The sequence below is a fragment of the Macrobrachium nipponense genome, chromosome 45 (assembly GCF_015104395.2).
Source record: "Macrobrachium nipponense isolate FS-2020 chromosome 45, ASM1510439v2, whole genome shotgun sequence".
In the NCBI taxonomy this organism is placed as follows: Eukaryota; Metazoa; Arthropoda; class Malacostraca; order Decapoda; family Palaemonidae; genus Macrobrachium; species Macrobrachium nipponense.
Genome location: NC_061105.1, coordinates 35,454,316 through 35,474,200, shown reverse-complemented (window position 1 = coordinate 35,474,200; position 19,885 = coordinate 35,454,316). Strand labels below are relative to the sequence as shown.

The 19,885-nt window shown below is 37.9% G+C and overlaps 1 protein-coding gene across 2 annotated transcripts in view; it reads right to left on the bottom strand.

The window, feature by feature from the left end:
* The window catches only part of LOC135214474 (nuclear pore complex protein Nup214-like), a 184,345-nt gene that overhangs the window by 82,251 nt on the left and 82,209 nt on the right, over positions 1-19,885 (bottom strand). For both annotated transcript variants that reach the window (XM_064248820.1, XM_064248821.1), the window contains exons 5-7: positions 14,653-14,858; positions 11,359-11,479; positions 10,600-10,802 (exon numbers count right to left, since the gene is read on the bottom strand). In XM_064248820.1, the coding sequence (XP_064104890.1) occupies positions 10,600-10,802; positions 11,359-11,479; positions 14,653-14,858 (530 nt within the window). The remainder of the gene's footprint in view (positions 1-10,599; positions 10,803-11,358; positions 11,480-14,652; positions 14,859-19,885) is intronic.

The following is a 19,885-nucleotide window of genomic DNA, read 5'->3' as shown; positions in this document are numbered from 1 at the left end:
TTTCAACTGAAACTGCTTGGTTTGTGTGAAATTTTTTGAACAGTATAAAGGCACTGACTACAACTGTTCCAAGAAGTTCGAAAGCCCTTTCTTGTACCACTTCCTAACTTTTTGTAAGTACAAATTTTCTGGGGGGAACTGCATCTTGCCATACAGTATTTACATTTGATTCAGATGATTGTTGTCTGATTTGCTATAGCTACTAATTTCTTCATCTTCTTAATCGTAAACAGATTAATTTTGGGAGGAAATTGAATGTCATCACAACTGTAAGCATCATCTAATGATTCTGCATGACCATAACAGTTTTTAGTGTACAACCTGTTCCTAAGAGAAGAAAGATAAATATATATGTACATATATATATATCTAATAAAAGGAGCCGATAAAAACGTCATATATAGAAAGTAAGTACAGGCGGTCCCCAGTTATCTGTAGAGGTTCTGTTCTCAGCAAGGTGCTGATAAGCAAAAACTGCCATTAACCACAACTTGGTGATTTATGGTGCCTATGGTGCCGATATCCGGTTAATGGTGCCTCCTTTAGGTATGTTATGGCACCATAACTCTATTATTGGCACCTTATGAAGCTGATAACTGGAAGTTGGCACATCATGGAGCCATAAATTGCCAATTTTATGGCGCTAAAAACTGGATCTCCATTAACTGAGTCCACCGATAACCGGGGACTGCCTGTATATGCCAATGGCATGGTATTGACCTCATGGGCTATCACTATCATGTTGTGCAACATGGTTGAGCGACACTGAAGACCTAGACAAACTGCTTTCAGTTCTCTGACATTACATGTAGACTTTGTTGCTCTGGGGTCCACATGATAGATACTTTCTGCATCTCAAGTAGAGCTCCAAGCCTAAGTCCAATGTGTCTGAATAATAATCTAGGTCAGGGTCCAGAGGTTGAAGGGACTTTCCTTCAGCCATCCACCACTGTAGGTCTGCTTTGATCTCTGATGTGATCATAAACACGCAAGGGTCCAGCTGTGCTTTCCTCTCTCTGTTGGCTAGAAAGAAGTGAACTCTCATTTGCAGTTTGCCCAAATTGAAAAAATCTTTACAGAAGCCAACGTCCTTAGAAGGTTCATCCAATGCTGAACCATGCAAGAAAGACTCATAAACCTGCGGACCATCTGATGGCAGCTGGAAAATCTAATGGGAGACAGAAAAGCCCAAAAATCAGTTGAGAGTCATCCCTATATATAGAGGATCTCTTGAGAAGGGGTCAAATGAGATTTCTTTAGATTGATAAGAAGGCCCAGTTCCTTAATAAAGGTAAAACCTTGTTTAAGTCCTTCATGCACTTGTTGAAAGGCCAAAACAAAGGGCCGGAAATTGATAAACAGGATGTACCTGGTTATCGGGGGGGGGGGGGAGGGGGAGGGGGGGGGGGGGGGGGGAGGGGGGGGGGGGGGGGGGGGGGGGGGGCGGGGGGCGTTCTCAGCAGGGTACTGATAAGCAAAAACAGTCATTAACTGAAACTCAGCGATTTATAGTGCTTATGGCGCAGATAACTGGTTATGGTGCCTCTGTTAGCTATGTTATGGTGCCAATAACCGGAACTCAGCACATTATGGCGGTAGGCAAGCCCCATAAAACTGGATCGCCATTAACTGAGTCCACTGACAACTGGGGACTGCCTCTCCTTTGCCCAGAAAATGAAACTTGAGACACTTCCTGGGAGGGGGTGAATTGGAATGTGAAAGTATGGATCCTGCATGTCTAACATTACCATCCAGTTGCCCTGGTGAATGCATGAAAGTGTAATGATAGCTATAAGAAATAATAGTAGATAGGGTAGCGTAAAAACAGAGAGAGAATAATCAAAGTACAGTGAAATAACGAGAAAGAGAAAGAAAGAGGGAGAATTGAGCTTTGGTGTGTGAGTCAGAACTTGATCAACAAGCCTAGACGTAACAAAACCTTAGTCACAGGACGTTGGACCATAACACCATCGCATTTAAAATATTAAAACCGTCATAAAATCTCTGACCTGTGACCTCGCACCAGACTTACTCAGCTTCTATCTAGAATGCAGCTCCACCTCCAGGAGGAGGTATTAACATGTTAAATTATTGACTCCCCCTGGAAGAGGAGGAATTAGCATGTTAACCCCACCTAAAAGGATATGGGGAAAGATAAGGGAAATATCCACTCCATGAATCAAGAATCTAGTTGGGCAGAGAACTAGAAGCTACACCACCTTAGGTTGGGCTGAATTTCATAACGCCAGAAGAAGAGAGAGAGGACCGGCAGCTGTCATACAGTGAAGAAGCAAGAACTACGCCAGTGGACCAACCCAGTCTCACTTTATAAACTCTGTAGCTGTAACTTGTATTCTTTGCAACAGTAAAGAAAGAAACTCTGCCGTTCGTCTCATTCAAACTTCTCCTTAGAGAATGACAACTAAGATTACTAACCCAGAACTAACATTAAGAAGAAGCATAAACCAAACAAAAACTTCTTTCAGTTTTCTTTTGAAGATTGAAAAAGAAACCCACAAAATCACTGTGTAACGTGTTTTCTTCTAAGTAATTTACATTTAATTTTACTCCACACTCGAGTACCTATCTGTGGCCCATTTTCAAGAGATGTTTGGGTTGTCAGCCTGGGTCAAGGCCCAGCAGTGTTTACTTAGAAGTAAACACGTTGTACAGTGATTTTGTGGGTTTCTTTTTCAATCTTAAGAAGCATAAAGTTAAACATAGAACCAGACTGCAGAACTAATCATCAAGAAGAAAGAAGCAGGTAAGTGAACCTACACTCGAACACTCTACTTTAAAAAGGACACAACATAAGGACTGAATGGCTCCTCTCCATCTTGAATTTTGTCCTCAGGCCCCAGATGTTTTCAGACCACAAAGCAACAGTTGTAAAAAAACCCTGTGTTGGTGTCTTGACTTCCTCTATGGCTTTCTCAAGTAAACTGTCAATGTGATGGGAGAAGTAACTAATATAGTGAGCTTTTCAGGAATAGGATGGTATAGCCCTTCTTCAGAGCCTTGATGATTCATGGCTCTGCTCCTCTGATCAGCCACTTTTACCAAAACTCTAGGAATCTGCTTCTACTGGCACATGAAAGACTTCTCTTTCACTTTTGGGCAATTGTCTTGGTTGAGCCCTTCTTAGCCCACAAGGTGCGGCACGTGGCTAAAATCGACGCTTTACATGCTGCACAAGGACGACGTCGATATGATAGATGCTTTGTTTTCAAGTATCGCAGTAAATTTAGTCCCTCCCCTTACTCTGTTTCAGTGATGTCAACAGTCTCACCAGTCATTCAGTTCACTCTTGAACATAAACGATACCAGATTTCTCTTCATCATAGGTATCAAAATAGCATAATTGTAAACATTTCATCAGCCCCGAGGGGCGAGACCAGGGAGGCTTTCATATCCTGAAACTAAAATGTTCGAAAATTTATATAAATCTTTGTTTATATTGTAAATTTTGGTGATAATGGCTTTTGATGATGATGCTTGTTCTTTTCCATGAAATAGTGATACAGAGACAGATAATTATAGTGACAGTGACGATAGTAATAGTATTGGTTTAAAAGTTAGTGTGCATATATCAGTTAACACACACACACACATATACCCCGATTCAACCAATTAATAACTGCTGTATATATTTTATAATTTTATATGTGTTTCTTGAATAGCTAAGGAGTAATACTGTCACAAAAAAATGGAAAATTATCTCAGAACATATAGCATAAAACATTCCAAAACTAAAATACAGTTTTTGAAAAAAATTTTGTCTTTCCAAAATATATTCTTTTTAAATATCAGTTTTCAAAATATCTTACATTTCATTTTTTATTATTCATCTGCAAAACAAGGAGAATACAACCATTTATAACATTAAGTGATCAGTTAAAAAATGATAAAAAATTAGCAAGAAAACATTGGTTCCACTACTGATGTTGCTAATGAATAATATTGCTGTCGTCCTTAAGTGGCAACCCCCTAGCACCTCTTGGGGTAAATGACCTTGCTGTGAATCGTACATTGGGAAGTGTATATTAAATTGAGGTCTGGGTCTACTGCCAAGAAAGCGCTGCTGCTGGATGGGAGAGACTGTATTGGGAGCACAGGCAGGCGAATCTTTAGGACGCTTGGAGAAATGAGCCAACAGACCTTGTGTTGACTTATGAAGGTCAGACACAATTTCCTTAACTGTGTCCTGTATGTTAGTGGTAAAGAAGCACCAGAACTCTTTCTTCTTAAGTACTCCTAAAGTGAAAAGAGAGTTAAGCTCTATGGAGCCATCCCTAATAGACTTATCTGCACAGGACAAGACTCCTAGCCAGTCCAAGGCAATGTCTCCTCATAATGCTTGGAATTGGACAATCTTCTTAGTCATGAAAGCTGAAAACTTCAACAAGAACGCAGTCAAGAAAAGTCAATGAGAACAGAGAAGTCCTCTTGGGAGGAGACAGCAACTCCCAAAGAAGAGATTCTCCAGTGATAACATAAATATTTTCTTTGAACTAAGCAAGAGGGAGGAGGTGAAACAAGCATTCCCTTGTTGCTTTTTAGCTGAAAGCCAATACCCCATTTCCTTGAGAAACTTCTGGAGGACGAAGAACCATCTTGAGGAGTCTAATCCAGTTGTCCAGATGAATCCTCATTAAAAGAGTCAAGGCAGGTGAGAATGGGGCAGCTGGTGGAAAAAAGGAGGGAATTTTCTTCAATAAACTCATTATTTCAGTTAATTGTCGCTTAATAGGAGCCAAAAACAGAGCATCTTGCTCTAAAGGTGACGAATGAAGTGGAGAAGCATATCTGGGAATGGGCGCTTGGTGCTCAGAAGCAGGTGAGCTGTGATCGATTTAGCATAATTTCATAGAGTTTAGCATCAAATGGCAAATTAGATTTGGTAATACTGCACTGGGCACTCAGGAGGTGGTGCCGTGTCCCATATAGCTGTAGCATAACTACAAGAAGACTTTGGGCTAGTAATGGCCTTACTTCGCTTAATCTGATCTGAATGCCAACGCACATCATCTGAAGGGTCTTAAGCGACCTAGAAGAATCCAGGAATTGGTTCCTGTGTCTCCTATCTGTTGTCAGAATCGTCAGAAGTGACATCACTGCAGGGTTGCCATTTGTAAGATAATTATTGTATATGTATTATTAAACTGCCTTTGGTATGATGTACTATAGCTTCTCCAACTAACATATGTTTTATATAAATATTCTGGGATTTGAGCTCTTCTAAGACTGTTGATTAAAATGTTATTTTCATGATAAAATAAATTTTTGAACATACTCACCTGGTAGTTATATATATAGCTTACGTCAGGGACGTAAGCTATATATATAACTACCAGGTGAGTTAGAGGTTTGAAAAAGCATTTTCACCAAAATTAAATGTTTTGGTGATAAAAGATTCTGCCATTTATTATATACCACCATTGTACTACTGTAGGTCACAATATAGTGGCAAATATACAATAATTTTTTCACATGAATACAATATATTTTACGATAATTTTGGTAGAGAAACGATTTTAAAGCATCAGTTTGATAACTTTGTGCCCTCCTAACGAGACACCTTTCCAATGACTGTTCTGTCGACACCAGGGATCGTACAACAGGCTCCCTGAGGTAGCGACTACCCGTGGGGAAACCCCATTGTCCTCCCTTGGACTTCCAGTATGTCTTCTTCCAGGTTTAGGGAAGTATGACAGGTACTTCAGTCTAGGAGAATGGATGGGATGATAGCTACCTCCTTGACTTGCACTACACTTTTCTGGTGAACACTTTATCCATAACCACTCTCAATGATTCACACAACTCAGCCACAATAGTTGCTACTAAAAATTATCTTCTCGTCGAACTTAGATTCGAGACTGGCAATGATAAAAAGGTCAGTAGCAAGGGAGCCAGGCATGGGAATAGGTGGATGAAAAGTAGAAGTAAAAGGATTAAGAGAAAAGTTGAGAATAGGAGTAGACTGAGTAGCAGGCTAACTTCTAACCCAGGTTGGAAGTTCTTTCTGCACTACATGACCATCTCTTGGCTCTAAAAGCTGCATTCCTCTTCCTAGCTAACTTGCCTAGGTGAGATCTAAGAAGTTTCCACTTTTTCTCATCCCAGTCAAAACATTCAACACAAGTTTTCTTCAAACTACACTTCTGTCCCCTACACTTAAATGCAAACTGTATGTGAATCATAGCAAGATATAGTCAATCTGGTCTTACAACCTTCGCAACAATAGTGAAGTTTAAGAGGAACTAGAATCAGACATACTAATATATGAAAATCCTAATCCTAAACACTAATAAGCTGATAAAGCTGGACGACTACTCAAAACTAAGAGGTAATACTTCACCGAATCCAGTTATACAACTGAAAAACAATGAACAAAAGCTGCCAAAAACACCCAATGCTTATTCGAGAGCCAGCAGAAACAGAATGAGGTTTTCAGCTAAGTAGTGTCCAATACTCCTATTAGTGGGTGAAGTTTGTCCCCTACACAAATTTTCTCTCTACTACACACCTGTCCTCTACACTTACTGCAAACTGTATGTGAATCAAAGCAAAATTTAGTGAATCTGGTCTTACAAACTGTGCTACAATAGTGAAGGCTAGAGGAACTAGAAACAGATACTAATACAAGGAGCCCTTGGTTATTGGGGGGGGAGGGGGAGGGGGGTTCAACTCCTGACGGCGTGACAGTAACCAAAAATTAGCGATAATAGCGCCCATCCACAGCTATCGGCGCCAATAAGCAGGGATCGGTCCTTATCAGCACTGGAAATTCAGTTATCATTATTGCTAGATAAGTGCCATAAAACTGGATCGCTGATAACTGGGGGCTGCCTCATGAAAAACTGGATCCTAAACACTAATAAGCTAATAAAGTTGGAAGGCTTTCCACAATTAGGTGATAATACTTCCCTGAATCCAGTTATAAAACCAAAAAACAATGAACAAAAGCTGCTGCAAACACACAATGTTTACTCGAGAGTCGGCAGAAACAGAACAAGGTTTTTAGCTAAGTTGTTTCCAATATTCCTGTTAGAGGGTGAGGCTTGTCACCTACACTAAACTATTAAAATGCTACTGTGATTTTTCAAATAATGGTTGCTGCACATGCTAGAAACTATAGCTATGTAATTACTTGGTAAGTTACTTATATGAGAAGTGCTTTTAGTGTTTTCCTACTGCATCTCTTGGCTCTGTAGATCCCACAGAATGAGATGCTTTTGACATGCAATGAGATAGGATAAGGATCTGTTGATCAAGATTACATAAGGGAGCACAACTGGACAAAAACCAGCAGGAAGGCCTAGGATATCCTGGAAATAGGGCAAAAAAAACGAAGAGACCAGCCATACACAGCCTAGGATATCCTGGAAATAGGGCAAGGATGACAGCCTACACCAGCTGGAAATTCTGAGGGAAGGTGCACATGACAGGAGTAAGTGGAAAGAGTAATTTCACATCAAACCCTGTAAACGAAAGTCTGATGTAAAAGCACCCATAGTAAAGAAGAGAAAAGTCAATTTTAACACTGAGAAGCATTATTGCATTTGTCCTACATGATAGTTTAAGGCTGTATCTGGAGACATTGGAAGACCAGAAATGAAGCGCCAAGTTTCGGGAACCTAAAATACAATTCACATCAACTTGATTATTATGGTCATATTAATTACTCATGGAAAGTAAAACGAAAGAAGTTGAGACACTGGAATTGGAATACAGTAGAGACCCGGGCCTCGATCGTATTAGAACTCTAAATAATCGGATTTCAACGGAAAATGCTGAGTAAATGTTGCATCTGAGCTCAACCAAAAATCCAGAAACCGACCCAAGGAATCATATTTTTGTAAACAAAAGTGGTTCAGTCAGTCGCTGCTAATAGGTGTTCCCATGCTCAGTAGGTAAGAAAACAGTAAGAACACAATTGAACTTAAGATTGTTGAAAATATATAAAGTAAGAGGCATTCTGTGACAACTTAAAATCCTGTGAAATTTCTAATGATAGGCTAACCTTTGAAGTGTTGATAGTTGTATCAATAGTTGGTTACAGTCACAACTATCGACACTATAGAAAACATTTGTAACTTACCATTAATGGCAAAAACCAGGTTATTCAAGTGAATCACTACTGATACAACTTTTGATACTGTAAACAAAACAACTAATTACACAATTACCGTAATTACCATAATTAGACGTTAGGATGAGCGAGTTCTTACTTTGTTACGGAGTAGGATCTCTATCCATAATTCTAAAAACCGAAAGGTCTATAAGCCTAAACATAAATATTTTCTGGAGAAAATGAGAATTTGAAAAAGTTAAACGTATTTTATAGAATATAAGAATTGTCATCGTAAGCCATTTGCATTCGATATTGTTTACATTCTCAAAATCTCGGCTGATTGAGCTATCAATATCTTCATTGCCATTACACTTGGCTGGTAGATATGTAATTTAGATAATTTTTTGTAAATTAACAAAATTGAGTTTAAAAGTGGCACAATACTTGATTGTATAAGTGTTGAGTGTGATTTAGCTAGTTTTGAACATTAATTTTGCCAGCTTTTTTTTTTTTCTTATGGTGACGGCAAATGTCAATCAGCCGTCTCTCGATTTTGTTACTTATGCTTGTACTACAGGTTTACAATCGCTTCATCCGTAATTTAAAAAATCAGGAGAGAGAGAGAGAGAGAGAGAGAGAGAGAGAGAGAGAGAGAGAGAGAGAGAGGAGAGAGAGAGAGGGGAGCTTGAAAAGGGGTTGGCCTGGGTTAGGTTGTTACATTGACACATACCTATTAGCTAGCAAAAGTCAATAATATTTGTATATTGAGAATAAAGTTAATGTTATTAAAACCCTTGTTTTACTGTATCTAATCATATTGCATGTATTATTAACATATTATCGAATTATATTACGAACAGAGCGATCCGATGTGTGCATTCTGGTTTTGTTTACATTCGGAAAATATCAGCTGATTTCACTTTACCGATATGATCACTGTCTTAAGATGCCGAATGGAACTTCATTTGCGAAAGAAAGCTGGGTTTAAGAATTGCAGCTACATCATTTATAAACGTAGTATATTAAATACAGTGATACATGTTTTTTTTCAGGTAATGCTTTTGCCTACCAAAACATTTTGCAGTCTGCTCATTAGTCATTATTCGTAATTCCCAGTCATGCTTGACTTCAAGCCTTGTTGTTTACTAAGCGACAATATATTCTTGTAGTATTTTATAATCAAATTAAAGAGTTTTGTGATATCAACAACCCCCCTTATCCTTAATATCGGGATTCTTTCCAATTTTAAAGGCATGCATTTATGAGGATCTACTTACAATGGGTATTACTCAGCCGATAATGATGTCTGATGTCACACTATAAAGCATAAAGCAGCCATGAAAAGTACCCCTATTTTACAACAATAATTTGAGGGAAAAAATTTCAATATCATAACACTTATTGAAAGATATTTTAAAGTGATTTTGTATACAGTATCAAGTAGACAGAATGATTTGTTTGTGTTTGTTTACGTCTGCTCACAGCCACTAAGCTAACGACGTAACTTAGGGAATTTTTCATCAATTTATGATAACCTGACATAATTCGGCTTATTTTCAGTGTTTTATTAATTTCCTGAGAATTAGACTTGATATTCACTATTTTTGTTATTAGTAACAATAATTATGCTTACCCCTTACAGCACATACTACATACCTAGCCTAGCTTATTGTGTTCAGTCAACCATCGTATTATGGCCGAATTGGGTGTAAGTAGGGCAGTTATTTTCCTACAGAGTATATTTAAAAATTAAAAAAGTGCGTTGAATGGTATATTATTTAACACTGAACTTATTTAATTGTAATTTGTGTATTTATGGGTAATGTTTTGTATAAAAAGGCAAGGTTAGGGTAATAACTGGTGTTCAAGAACGGATTAATCCATTTTCAGTTATTTCTTATGGGAAAAATCCATTCACATCTCGACAAAATCGCATCTCGTTGCTTCTTCTGGAACGAATTAACATAGAGATCTGGGGCTCTACTGTACAAAATTTAGGACAATGGCAAAGCACTGAGACCTGAGGTTATTCATCACTAAGAGGGAAATTTAAAGTAATAGGTTTTAATTAAGTGTAACAGGATGAAATCCTTGAATTTGCTCATGAAATTATTGTTATGAGAGGGTGGAAAGTAAGATATACGAAAGAGAATACAAGTGAAGCCACAGTAAAGTAATGAAAGAGGTTAGAGCTGGGGGCTGAAGGGATGCTGCAAAGAACCTTAAGTAATGCCTACATTGCACTGTATAAGGTGTACTGATGGCACAACCCTTTTCTGTGATAGAGACAATAGAGGATCAGAAAGTAATTTCCTGGTTTTATGACCCTATATTGCAATTCTAGTCTAGTCTACTGGATGGCTACAGCCGTTAATAATATTTTTCATATAATAATGTGACAATAGATATTCCCGATTATGCCTGCTTAATCTAAAACACAGCTAGTTGTTAAAGTCAAACCATGAAATTCTCTGAGAACTGACCCATCACTTAACTAAGAAACACCACACACACATTAAATTCACCTTTGTGCATGAAGATCTTCTGTGAGGTGAAATCTATGGCCATACCCATAGGGTAGGTTGTTTCTGTTATGTTAATGCAATGCATATCAGCTTTTCTGTCTTCCTCTAGTTCTAGCTCACACCAGACTCCTTCTGTCACGTCTTGTATGGAGCCTAAAACACCCAACTGAGGCGCTCTTGAGGATGCTAAACACAAAATACTCCTGGAAATACAATATCAATTCTCACAAAACCATCAAATGCAAGAATATTATTGGTACATACAGATAAGTACACTTGTGCATATAACAAGTTGCAAACAATCAAGCACCAATTAACTTGAATTTCAAGGGAAAGCATTCTGTATATAGTTTATTTTGGTAGTTTTCTATATCAAAAATTCCAGTTTAGCATTGAAAAGAATACAGAAACAAAATATATACAATTTTTCTCACTGAATACCACACAATCCAGATGGCTTAACTGACTGCTGTCAAACTATAACAATGTTCATCTCTTTTGGAGAGGATCTGGTTATAAAGCTTAACCATACCACTACGGTAAATTTCTAAACTTTCAAGGGATTAATATAAAAGATTTGCCTCAAATGGGGCAAGAAATTATTTAATAAAAATATAAGATCTATCACCATGTGAAACTGACTAAATCTAGAACAACCTTTTATTACAATTTGCATTTGACATAAAATGAAGTTTGTTAAGAACAACTTTCATAAACAAAACACATACCAAGAACAACTTTCATGAACAAAACACATACCACTCCTGCAAAAGAATCTGGTAGAATGTAGATGGTCTCAGCCCCTCATTTTGGTTGCAAATGTATTCATACACAATAAATTTGGGTTCTTGTGTTTTGGGAGCATTCACATACATCAACACTGAAAATGAAGATACAACTTTTAATTACAATTTCCTCTTACTGACTATAGTCAAACTCAGCCTTTTGGTCACTGAGGCGTTGGCCGTGTTTAGCCTGGATTTCCTGCACAGCTGCCACAATTCTATAAATACGCCACGACAGTGATGACGAAATGTGTCTCATATTTTTTATGCTAACTAAATATATGGTAATTTACTGTGTTTTATAATAAAACTACATTTGTTTAAGAATGACTGAGTATTTGATGGGAAAATTAATATTAATAAAAATGTTTTCCTGAGATTTGACAACACCACTGTACTGTCATTGTGTTCTGCGGCCACCTCAGTCTGGACTCCCAACATGGATACATCTACTCCTCGCTGCCCCCGCCTGCATAGTCAAGCAAAGGAAATAATTTACAATGTAAATTGGTACTTTTTAGATGAAAAGGCCAGTGGTGGACCTTTGTTACTATTCACTCAATCATTTGCTCGGACAGCCAAAGCCACCAAAGTAAGTGAAAGGAATGTTAGAAGGATTTGCAGCAAACCAAACCAAGAATGGTGGTTAGAGGCTGAACACAAGAAACCTGTCTTCCATTAACTGACAAATCATCCTGCAATAGTTACGAATTTTGATGACTTTGATAAGTGTATCCTAAGAAGAACTGTATTGAAATTTCACGAAAGAAATGAAATCCCTACTCTCTATAAAGTCACCGAAAAGCTGAAGGAGAAAATATCTTACAATGGTAGCATTGAATCATTTCGAAGAGTTCTGTTGCAGATTGGCTTCCGATTTTCGCAAGTTGACAGCCGAAAGTTCCTTAGGGAACGAAGTGATGTTGCTGTTGCTTGCACAAGATTTTTGAGAGAGAGGCAGTTAAGTCAAACAGTCCTTAGAAAATGTTGTTTTTCTTGATGAAACCTGGGTTAATCAGAATTACACTGTTGCAAAGTGTTGGACTGACATGGCCTCCAAACAAGCAACAGGAGTAAAGCCGCCTATGGGAAAACGAAAAGAAGGCTTTGTCAAGAATGCTGAATTATTTTTCCAAGCAAAAAATGATGGTGATTATCACAACCAGATGAATGCTGCAGTTTTCGAGCAATGGTTTAAAACCCAGCTGTTACCCAACATCCCCCCAAAGTCTGTAATTGTGATGGACAACGCATCATACCACTTGACGGTGCTTGAAAAAAACCAAACATCATCTTGGAGAGAGGAAGCAATAAAGGACTGGTTTATTAAGAATGGTGCACATCCACATGACGACATGCTGTAAGTGGAGCTCTACGAACTCGCAAAAAAAAATGAGTAATGGAAAAAAAAAACATGCTTGCTTCAGAAGCAGGACATAAAGTTGAACAACTACCCCCATACCACTGTCAATACAACCCGATAGAGCTTATATGGGTGAGGTAAAACCTTACATATCCAAGAGAAATACATTCAAAACTGCTGAACTTAAGCATTTAGTCAAAGAAGCTTTAAACAATGTGACAGCAGAAAGCTGGAAGCAGGCAATAAAACACGCTGAGAAGCTTCAGGAACAAGATGCAAAGCAAGAGATAGCAGTTGAGCGATTTACAGTCATTCGTCATTAACATCAAGGACAGCTCAAACAACGAATCTCCTGATTAAACAGCATGGAGAGCATTAGGCCTACTGGGGAAACCTCTATATATATAAAAAAAAGTGCCTTGACTTTTATTTCCATGGTGGTGTGGAGACAAGGTCAAAATGAGAACAAAGATCAGTCAGAGAGAGAGAGAGAGAGAGAGAGAGAGAGAGAGAGAGAGAGAGAGAGAGAGAGAGAGAGAGAGAGAGAGAGAGAGAGAGAGAGAGAGGGGTGGGGCGGAAGTACCTGGGTAGACGTGGCAATGGTGGGGAAAATCCCTGGTATACTCGACCAACGCCTATGGTGGGGAAAATCCCTGGTATACTCGACCAACGCCTTAGTGGCCAAAAAGGCCAAGTTTGACTATAAGGTGTTACAATTTAAATACAAAATCCAGACTTACTGCATTTGTACATATTTGAAATAGGGTGCAAAAAGCCAGACTCTAACTGCCTGCTGTACAAGTTAAGAATTAGATATAAGCCAAAATCCACAACTCACTGGAAGATGTGTGGTTAATTTCATATCTAAAGTGAAGGAAGCTTTGATGCTATGGTGTAATGCTTTACAATGTAATAGCCACAAACTTGATAAGCTGAATTTCTTATAGTGAGGGAATTGTAAATAAAATACAGAGTAACAATTGAATACTACAATGTAATCACAATAATATTGGAAGTGTAAAGTTATTCACAACTATATACAAGTTTACAATTAATATTGATATATTGTAAGAGCTCAATCACAATGAATGTACAAAATGCATATGAATTAAAGAGGGTGCTTATAAATAACAGACTGAAGGAAACATATGAATAGCACAAGAATATCATCCTGTGCTTATCAGATACTCATTGTTCATCACTCAATCATAACACTAATTAGCATCCACAGCTGCTTGCCTCCATCATGAAGTCATAAATAGCACCTACTCCAAGCCCTGTTATCCAAGCTAATTTGGTAAATAAGTATATCACAGACTGACAGACCAAAATCTATTTGCAACAAAGTTCTGAAATTATGAACCTAGTGTATTCCAAGTTTTACTTAGAAAATAAAAGAACCTTGTGGTGGCACTGATATCTGTATCCTTATGACTTCCCTAAACCCTCACAATTACTTTCAACTTAATCTTCTAAAGCACTTCCACCAGCATATGCTTTTTTTTTTTTATTCCACTATCCCAATTGTAAGTTTTTAATACAGCAGCACCTCAACAGACACTGGGGGCCTGGTTTTCTGGTAAGTAACAAGGACCCTTTAATTTAGACTGCACTAAATATTTATTTTAGATAATCTTACAGACAGCTAACAGCAATTACACATAGTTCCTGAACTTAAACTAACCTGTATTTTACACTTGAATCTAAAATGGTATGATAAGATGGAAACTAAAGTGTTATCTGTAGATGTTAGACTTCCTTGCAAACAACAATCAATTAATCTGAAGGACAATCTTCATCTAACCTTATCTTTGGAAATTTGGTGAAGCATTCATAAAAACGTGAAGCATTCATAAAAACATCACAATCTGTTTCTACATGAACTGAGAAAAGTGAAAAACTAACCTTGTTCTCCTTCTTCAGTTTCTAATCTGTACCCAATGAAAAATTCTGTATTAGAGAACCAAGTTATGCTCTGCACAGAGCCCAACGCATCCATAGGAGGTTTCTTCACGGTACGGACGAGTGTCAAATCTGGCTTGAATAGAGCTAGAGTTCCATCAGCAAGCCCCACAGTTAACTGTTTTCCTTTTGGAGACCAACTAAGAGCCCTGTAGATTCAAAATAATAATCTTGCTCAGAAAATTTGTTAAATGTACTTGCTGGGATTGCACCCAGTTAATTGACATTACAAAAATATAATAAAAAAAATACAGTACTATAACTAGAATCATAGTGAGAGATATGTACAAAATATCTGAAAAAATCAAGGACATAAACTGGAATTTCCTGATATACTTCAGCATAAAAATCACACAAAAATTACATTTTTATGATAAAGTTTAATATATGCTTACGTATTAATTATATAAAGTTTCACTCACCTGGCAGCTCAAAATTTGAAATTCACAAGTTGCACTATTTTGGTTTTGGGTAGGTGACAATGACCCTGCCCACTTTTGGGGAAAGAGAGGAACAACTTGGCAAAGAGAACTCAAGTTTGTTTATGCCCCTAATATCGATGCATGGGGATGGATGGAGGGCTAACATTTCTACCCCAAAACATTAGGAATGCTAATGAATTTGAGAATAGAAAGTTGCCAACATTAATAGATACAGGCAATCTATTGGCAGAGGTTCTTTTCCCACACCTTAATGATAAGTGAAAATCACTGATATTCAAAAAGAGGAGTGCTTACTGCTGCGGTGGGTATTTTGCAGCAAAGGATTTGTAACATATATACACACCTAGCACAAATATATCAATATATTTATACGTACAGTAGAGATCCAGATCTCGATCGTATTAGAACTCAAAATAATCGGATTTCAACGGAAAATTTTGAGTAAATGTTGCATCTGAGCTCAACCAAAAATCCGGAAACCGACCCAAGGAATCAAATGATTTTTGTAAACAAAAGTGGTTAGGTCAGTCGCCGCTAATAGGCAATGTTCCCATGCTCATTTGGTGAGGAAAACGGCAAAAACCACAATTGAACTTAAGATTATTGAAAATTATAATGTAAGAGGCATTCTGTGACAACCTGAGAATGTTGTGAGATTTTTAATAATAGGCTAACCCTTGAAATGTGATAGTTGTATCAATAGTTGGCTACAGTCACAACTATCGACAAACTATCGACACTGTAAACAAGACATTTGTAACCTAATAATGGTAAAATCCGTAGGTTATTCAAGTGAATCACTAGTGATGCAACTTTTGATACTGTAAACAAAACAACTAATTAACAATTACCATGGATAATTACCATTATTAGACATTAGGATGAGCGAGTTCTCATTTTGTTACATGAGTAGGATCTCTATCTGGATAATTCTTAAAAACAAAAAGGTCTATACGTAAGCCTAAACATAAATATTTTCTGGAGAAAATAATTTGAAAATGTTAAATGTACTTTACAGAACATAAGCATTGTCACTGTATGCCATTTGGATTCGATATTGTTTACATTCTCAAAATATTGGCTGACTGAGCTATCGATATCTTCATTGCCTTACACTTGGCTGATAGAATATATGTAATTTAAATAGTTTCTTGTAAATTAACAAAGTTGGGTTTAAAAGTGGCACAATACTTGATTGTATAAGCGTTAAGTGTGATTTCGCTAGTTTTGAACTGTTACGGCCTCTGAGAGAGAGGTCCGCTTCAGGTTCGATATGAAATAAATAAAAAAAAATATTTCAACACCAACAGTTGAAACTGGGGATACGAATATAGAAAGAAACACTAACACAACAAAGGTTTATTTACAAGCTTACCAACAAAGGTAAATGCAGAATGGTATCTTCTATTTACATAAAAAGGCAAAATCTTACACTGCATGAACTGGGGGAACAGTGAGGTAATTCAAATACTTGCTGGCCGGTTTAGTGACTCGAAGTGATGACTTCACGAAAGGAGAACTGCGATTGCAGACGTCCACTTGACTCCGTATTGCAGAAAATAATGTCTACTCTTGATACTTGAAAGGCAGGTACTCCCCAAAACCTCTAGCAGAACATTTTCTTCTCTGAAGTCTGCTCAACGTCGAGATAACTCGGTCGTCCACTCCTGAAGACGACTAGACCAGAACCCAACCAACTCTCAAGCAACTTTTCCTCTGATCCTTCGTCGGTCCCTTTTTCTCTTATCTCTCTCGGATGATCTATGCTGCTGATCTCTCACTGATAATCTGATCTGTCTCTCTTACTAATGATCTCTGTGATTAACTGGTGATCTCTCCTTTCTCCTATTTCGTCCGTCGTATTTATACGGCACTCTGGGGGCGGAGCCTACGGCGAACGTCACCGACTCCAGAGATTACTGGAACTTCTTAGATGAATCTAGACGAGGTATTACATCAGAAATCGCGGTGTTTCTCTCATCACGTCGGCGCCTGACAAGTTCCACATAACTCCTGCCGATTCTAGAACCATCATGAGAACAGGTGTCTCCAACACACGCGCGAAAACCTCCGTACGGCAGAACTTCTCCAAGATGTGTTTTCCTTTCCTTCATCTTCCTTTGCTATAAAGCAATTACCTTGACATGAACATCAATTTCACCTGCGAATTTTTTTTATAGTGATGGCAAATGTCAGCAATCAGTCATTTCTCAATTTTGTTGCTCATGGCTGTACTACAGGTTTACAATCGCTTCATCCATAATTTAAAGAGAGAGAGAGAGAGAGAGAGAGAGAGAGAGAGAGAGAGAGAGAGAGAGAGAGAGAGAGAGAGAGAGAGAGAGAGAGATACTTGCCTGGGTTAGGTTGTTACACTGACCTATCCATTTGCAAAAGTTGATATTTGTGTATTGAGAATATAATGTTCAATTTAATAAAACCCTTGTTTTACTATATCTAATCATATTGCTTGTATTATTACCACATTATTGAATTATATGAACAGAGTGATCTGCCATTTGCATTCTGGTTTTGTTTACATTCTTAAAATATCAGCTGATTTCATTTTACCGACATGATCACTGTCTTTAGATGCCGAATGGAACTTAATTTACGAACGAGAGCTGGAATTAAGATGTGCAGCTACTTTATTTATAAAAGTAGTACATATATGAAAAAAGTCTATATGTGTTTTTTGTTAGTTTCAGACAGTGCTTTTGCCTACCAAGACATTTTGCAGTCTGCTCATTATTCGTAATTCCCAGACGCGCTTGACTAAAGTTACAAAGCTCATAATTCGTAGTTCCCAGTCGTGCTGGATTTCGAGTCTTGTTTACTAAGGGGTAATAATTTCTTGGTAGTATCTTATAATCAAATTACGTAAAGGGTTTTGCGACATAATAGCTCCCCAGTTATCCTTAATATCGGGATTCTTTCCAATTTAAAGGAATACAGTGGACCCCCCGTATTCGCGTTCTCCGGATTCGCGGACTCGCACATTCGCGGATTTCTCTCGGGAATGTTTCCCCACATTATTCGCAGAAAATTTGCACATTCGCTGTATTTATCTATGAGGAATATCCTCAAATTCCTGGGTTTTTTTATCAATTTCATCATAAAAAGGGATTTTGACGTAAGGAAAAATCTATTTCTGGGCGATTGGCTCGTGTCGCCAGCGAAATATCCTTTAATCTATTATTTCTAGGGTAATGTACTAACACATACCAGAGAATAAATAAATAAAGAAAAAGGTCAGTATAACTGACTCGCTCACTCTCCCAGAGAGTGTCGGTATGAACACTATGGCGAGTGAGACCACTACCACGAGCAAATGCCAATAGAATTCTCCCCTACTCAAAATCCCCCAAGAGGAGAGCCGACCCACAGAGTGGGCAGCACCTACTACTACTACTCCATCCATGCTGCCGACTGCTGCGCCTCTGGTGGCCACCTCCGAAGTTAGCAGACAATCTTGGCGATGGGATGGGTAGGGCGGGATTTCGCTGGCGACACGAGCCAATCGCCCTCCAGAAATAGATTTTTCCTTACGTCAAAATCCCTTTTCCTGGGCTCAGTCGTGTCGCTGCGCGAAATCGTACCAGAGAAATAGCACAAGATTGTAAAGAAATTTAACAAAATATAAAAAGGTCTCAAATAAAAGATAAAATAAAATAATAAAATCAATATAATTGCTAATAAAGATACATATACACAGTGATACAAAATAGAAATATTACTTAATTTATACTTAATTCTAATAATATTTCTTAACTTAAGGTAATATACATATTATACAGGAGAAATGTATCATATATGTACAAAAATGGTATCTGTGTAAAGCAATGTATCAAAACATTCTAAAACAATTAACACAAAAAAGTTGAATAAAACAAACTCAACAATAATAAAATATAAAGGAATGTATATGACTTAATATACAAAACCCGTAATCATTATAATAAGATGTATCTCCTAGCATAAAAATAAGGAGATGACATCCACGAGATCAATCAACCATCATCAAATGTGAGTGTCCCTAGCAAAAAAATAAGGGACACCCTACATCATCATAAAAGCAGCTAAGACACAAGGTGACGTAAATGAACAAGGCAGGAATAGACAAACTGTTTGGTGAGGCAGGTAGAAAGGAGGACTGGATCTTCTACTAAGGATTAGTGAGAGTCAGGAGAAACTATGTTCCCCGCTGCTACTGCTCTGAAAATTTCAGAGCTTCCAAGGACTTTAAGTAATGACGTTTTTTGAACACTGTCGGCGATTTCCATCCAGTATACTTTTTCAACTCATCGAAGTTCATATGTTGGAAATAGTTAATTGAGGTGGCTACTGCCCTGACATCATGTGCTTTTGGGGGGTGGGAAAAGAGTCGGAATTGGCTTGTTTAATGATTTTTGTTGCCTGATGCCTTTAATAGATAAAGTGCCACCTTTTTCTCTCTTAAAGAGAGGACCCGATGAGGATGAGGAGGTCCTAGATAGAAAGGCTCGTAAGGCTGAAACTGGGCAAAGAGATACATCTTGTGGAAGGGGTAGTACCTTCCATGGTTGCCCACCTCATCAAAGGATCTTCATTCTTAGCTTATAAAGCTACGTTCCGGAGAGAGTAGCACTTCCCTGTGGGAAGGAACTGAATATGATCCGGATCTCTGGATAAAGCCGACAGTTCTGAAATTCTAGCTCCTGAGGCCAAGCTTAATAAAAACAGGGTTTTTCTTAAGA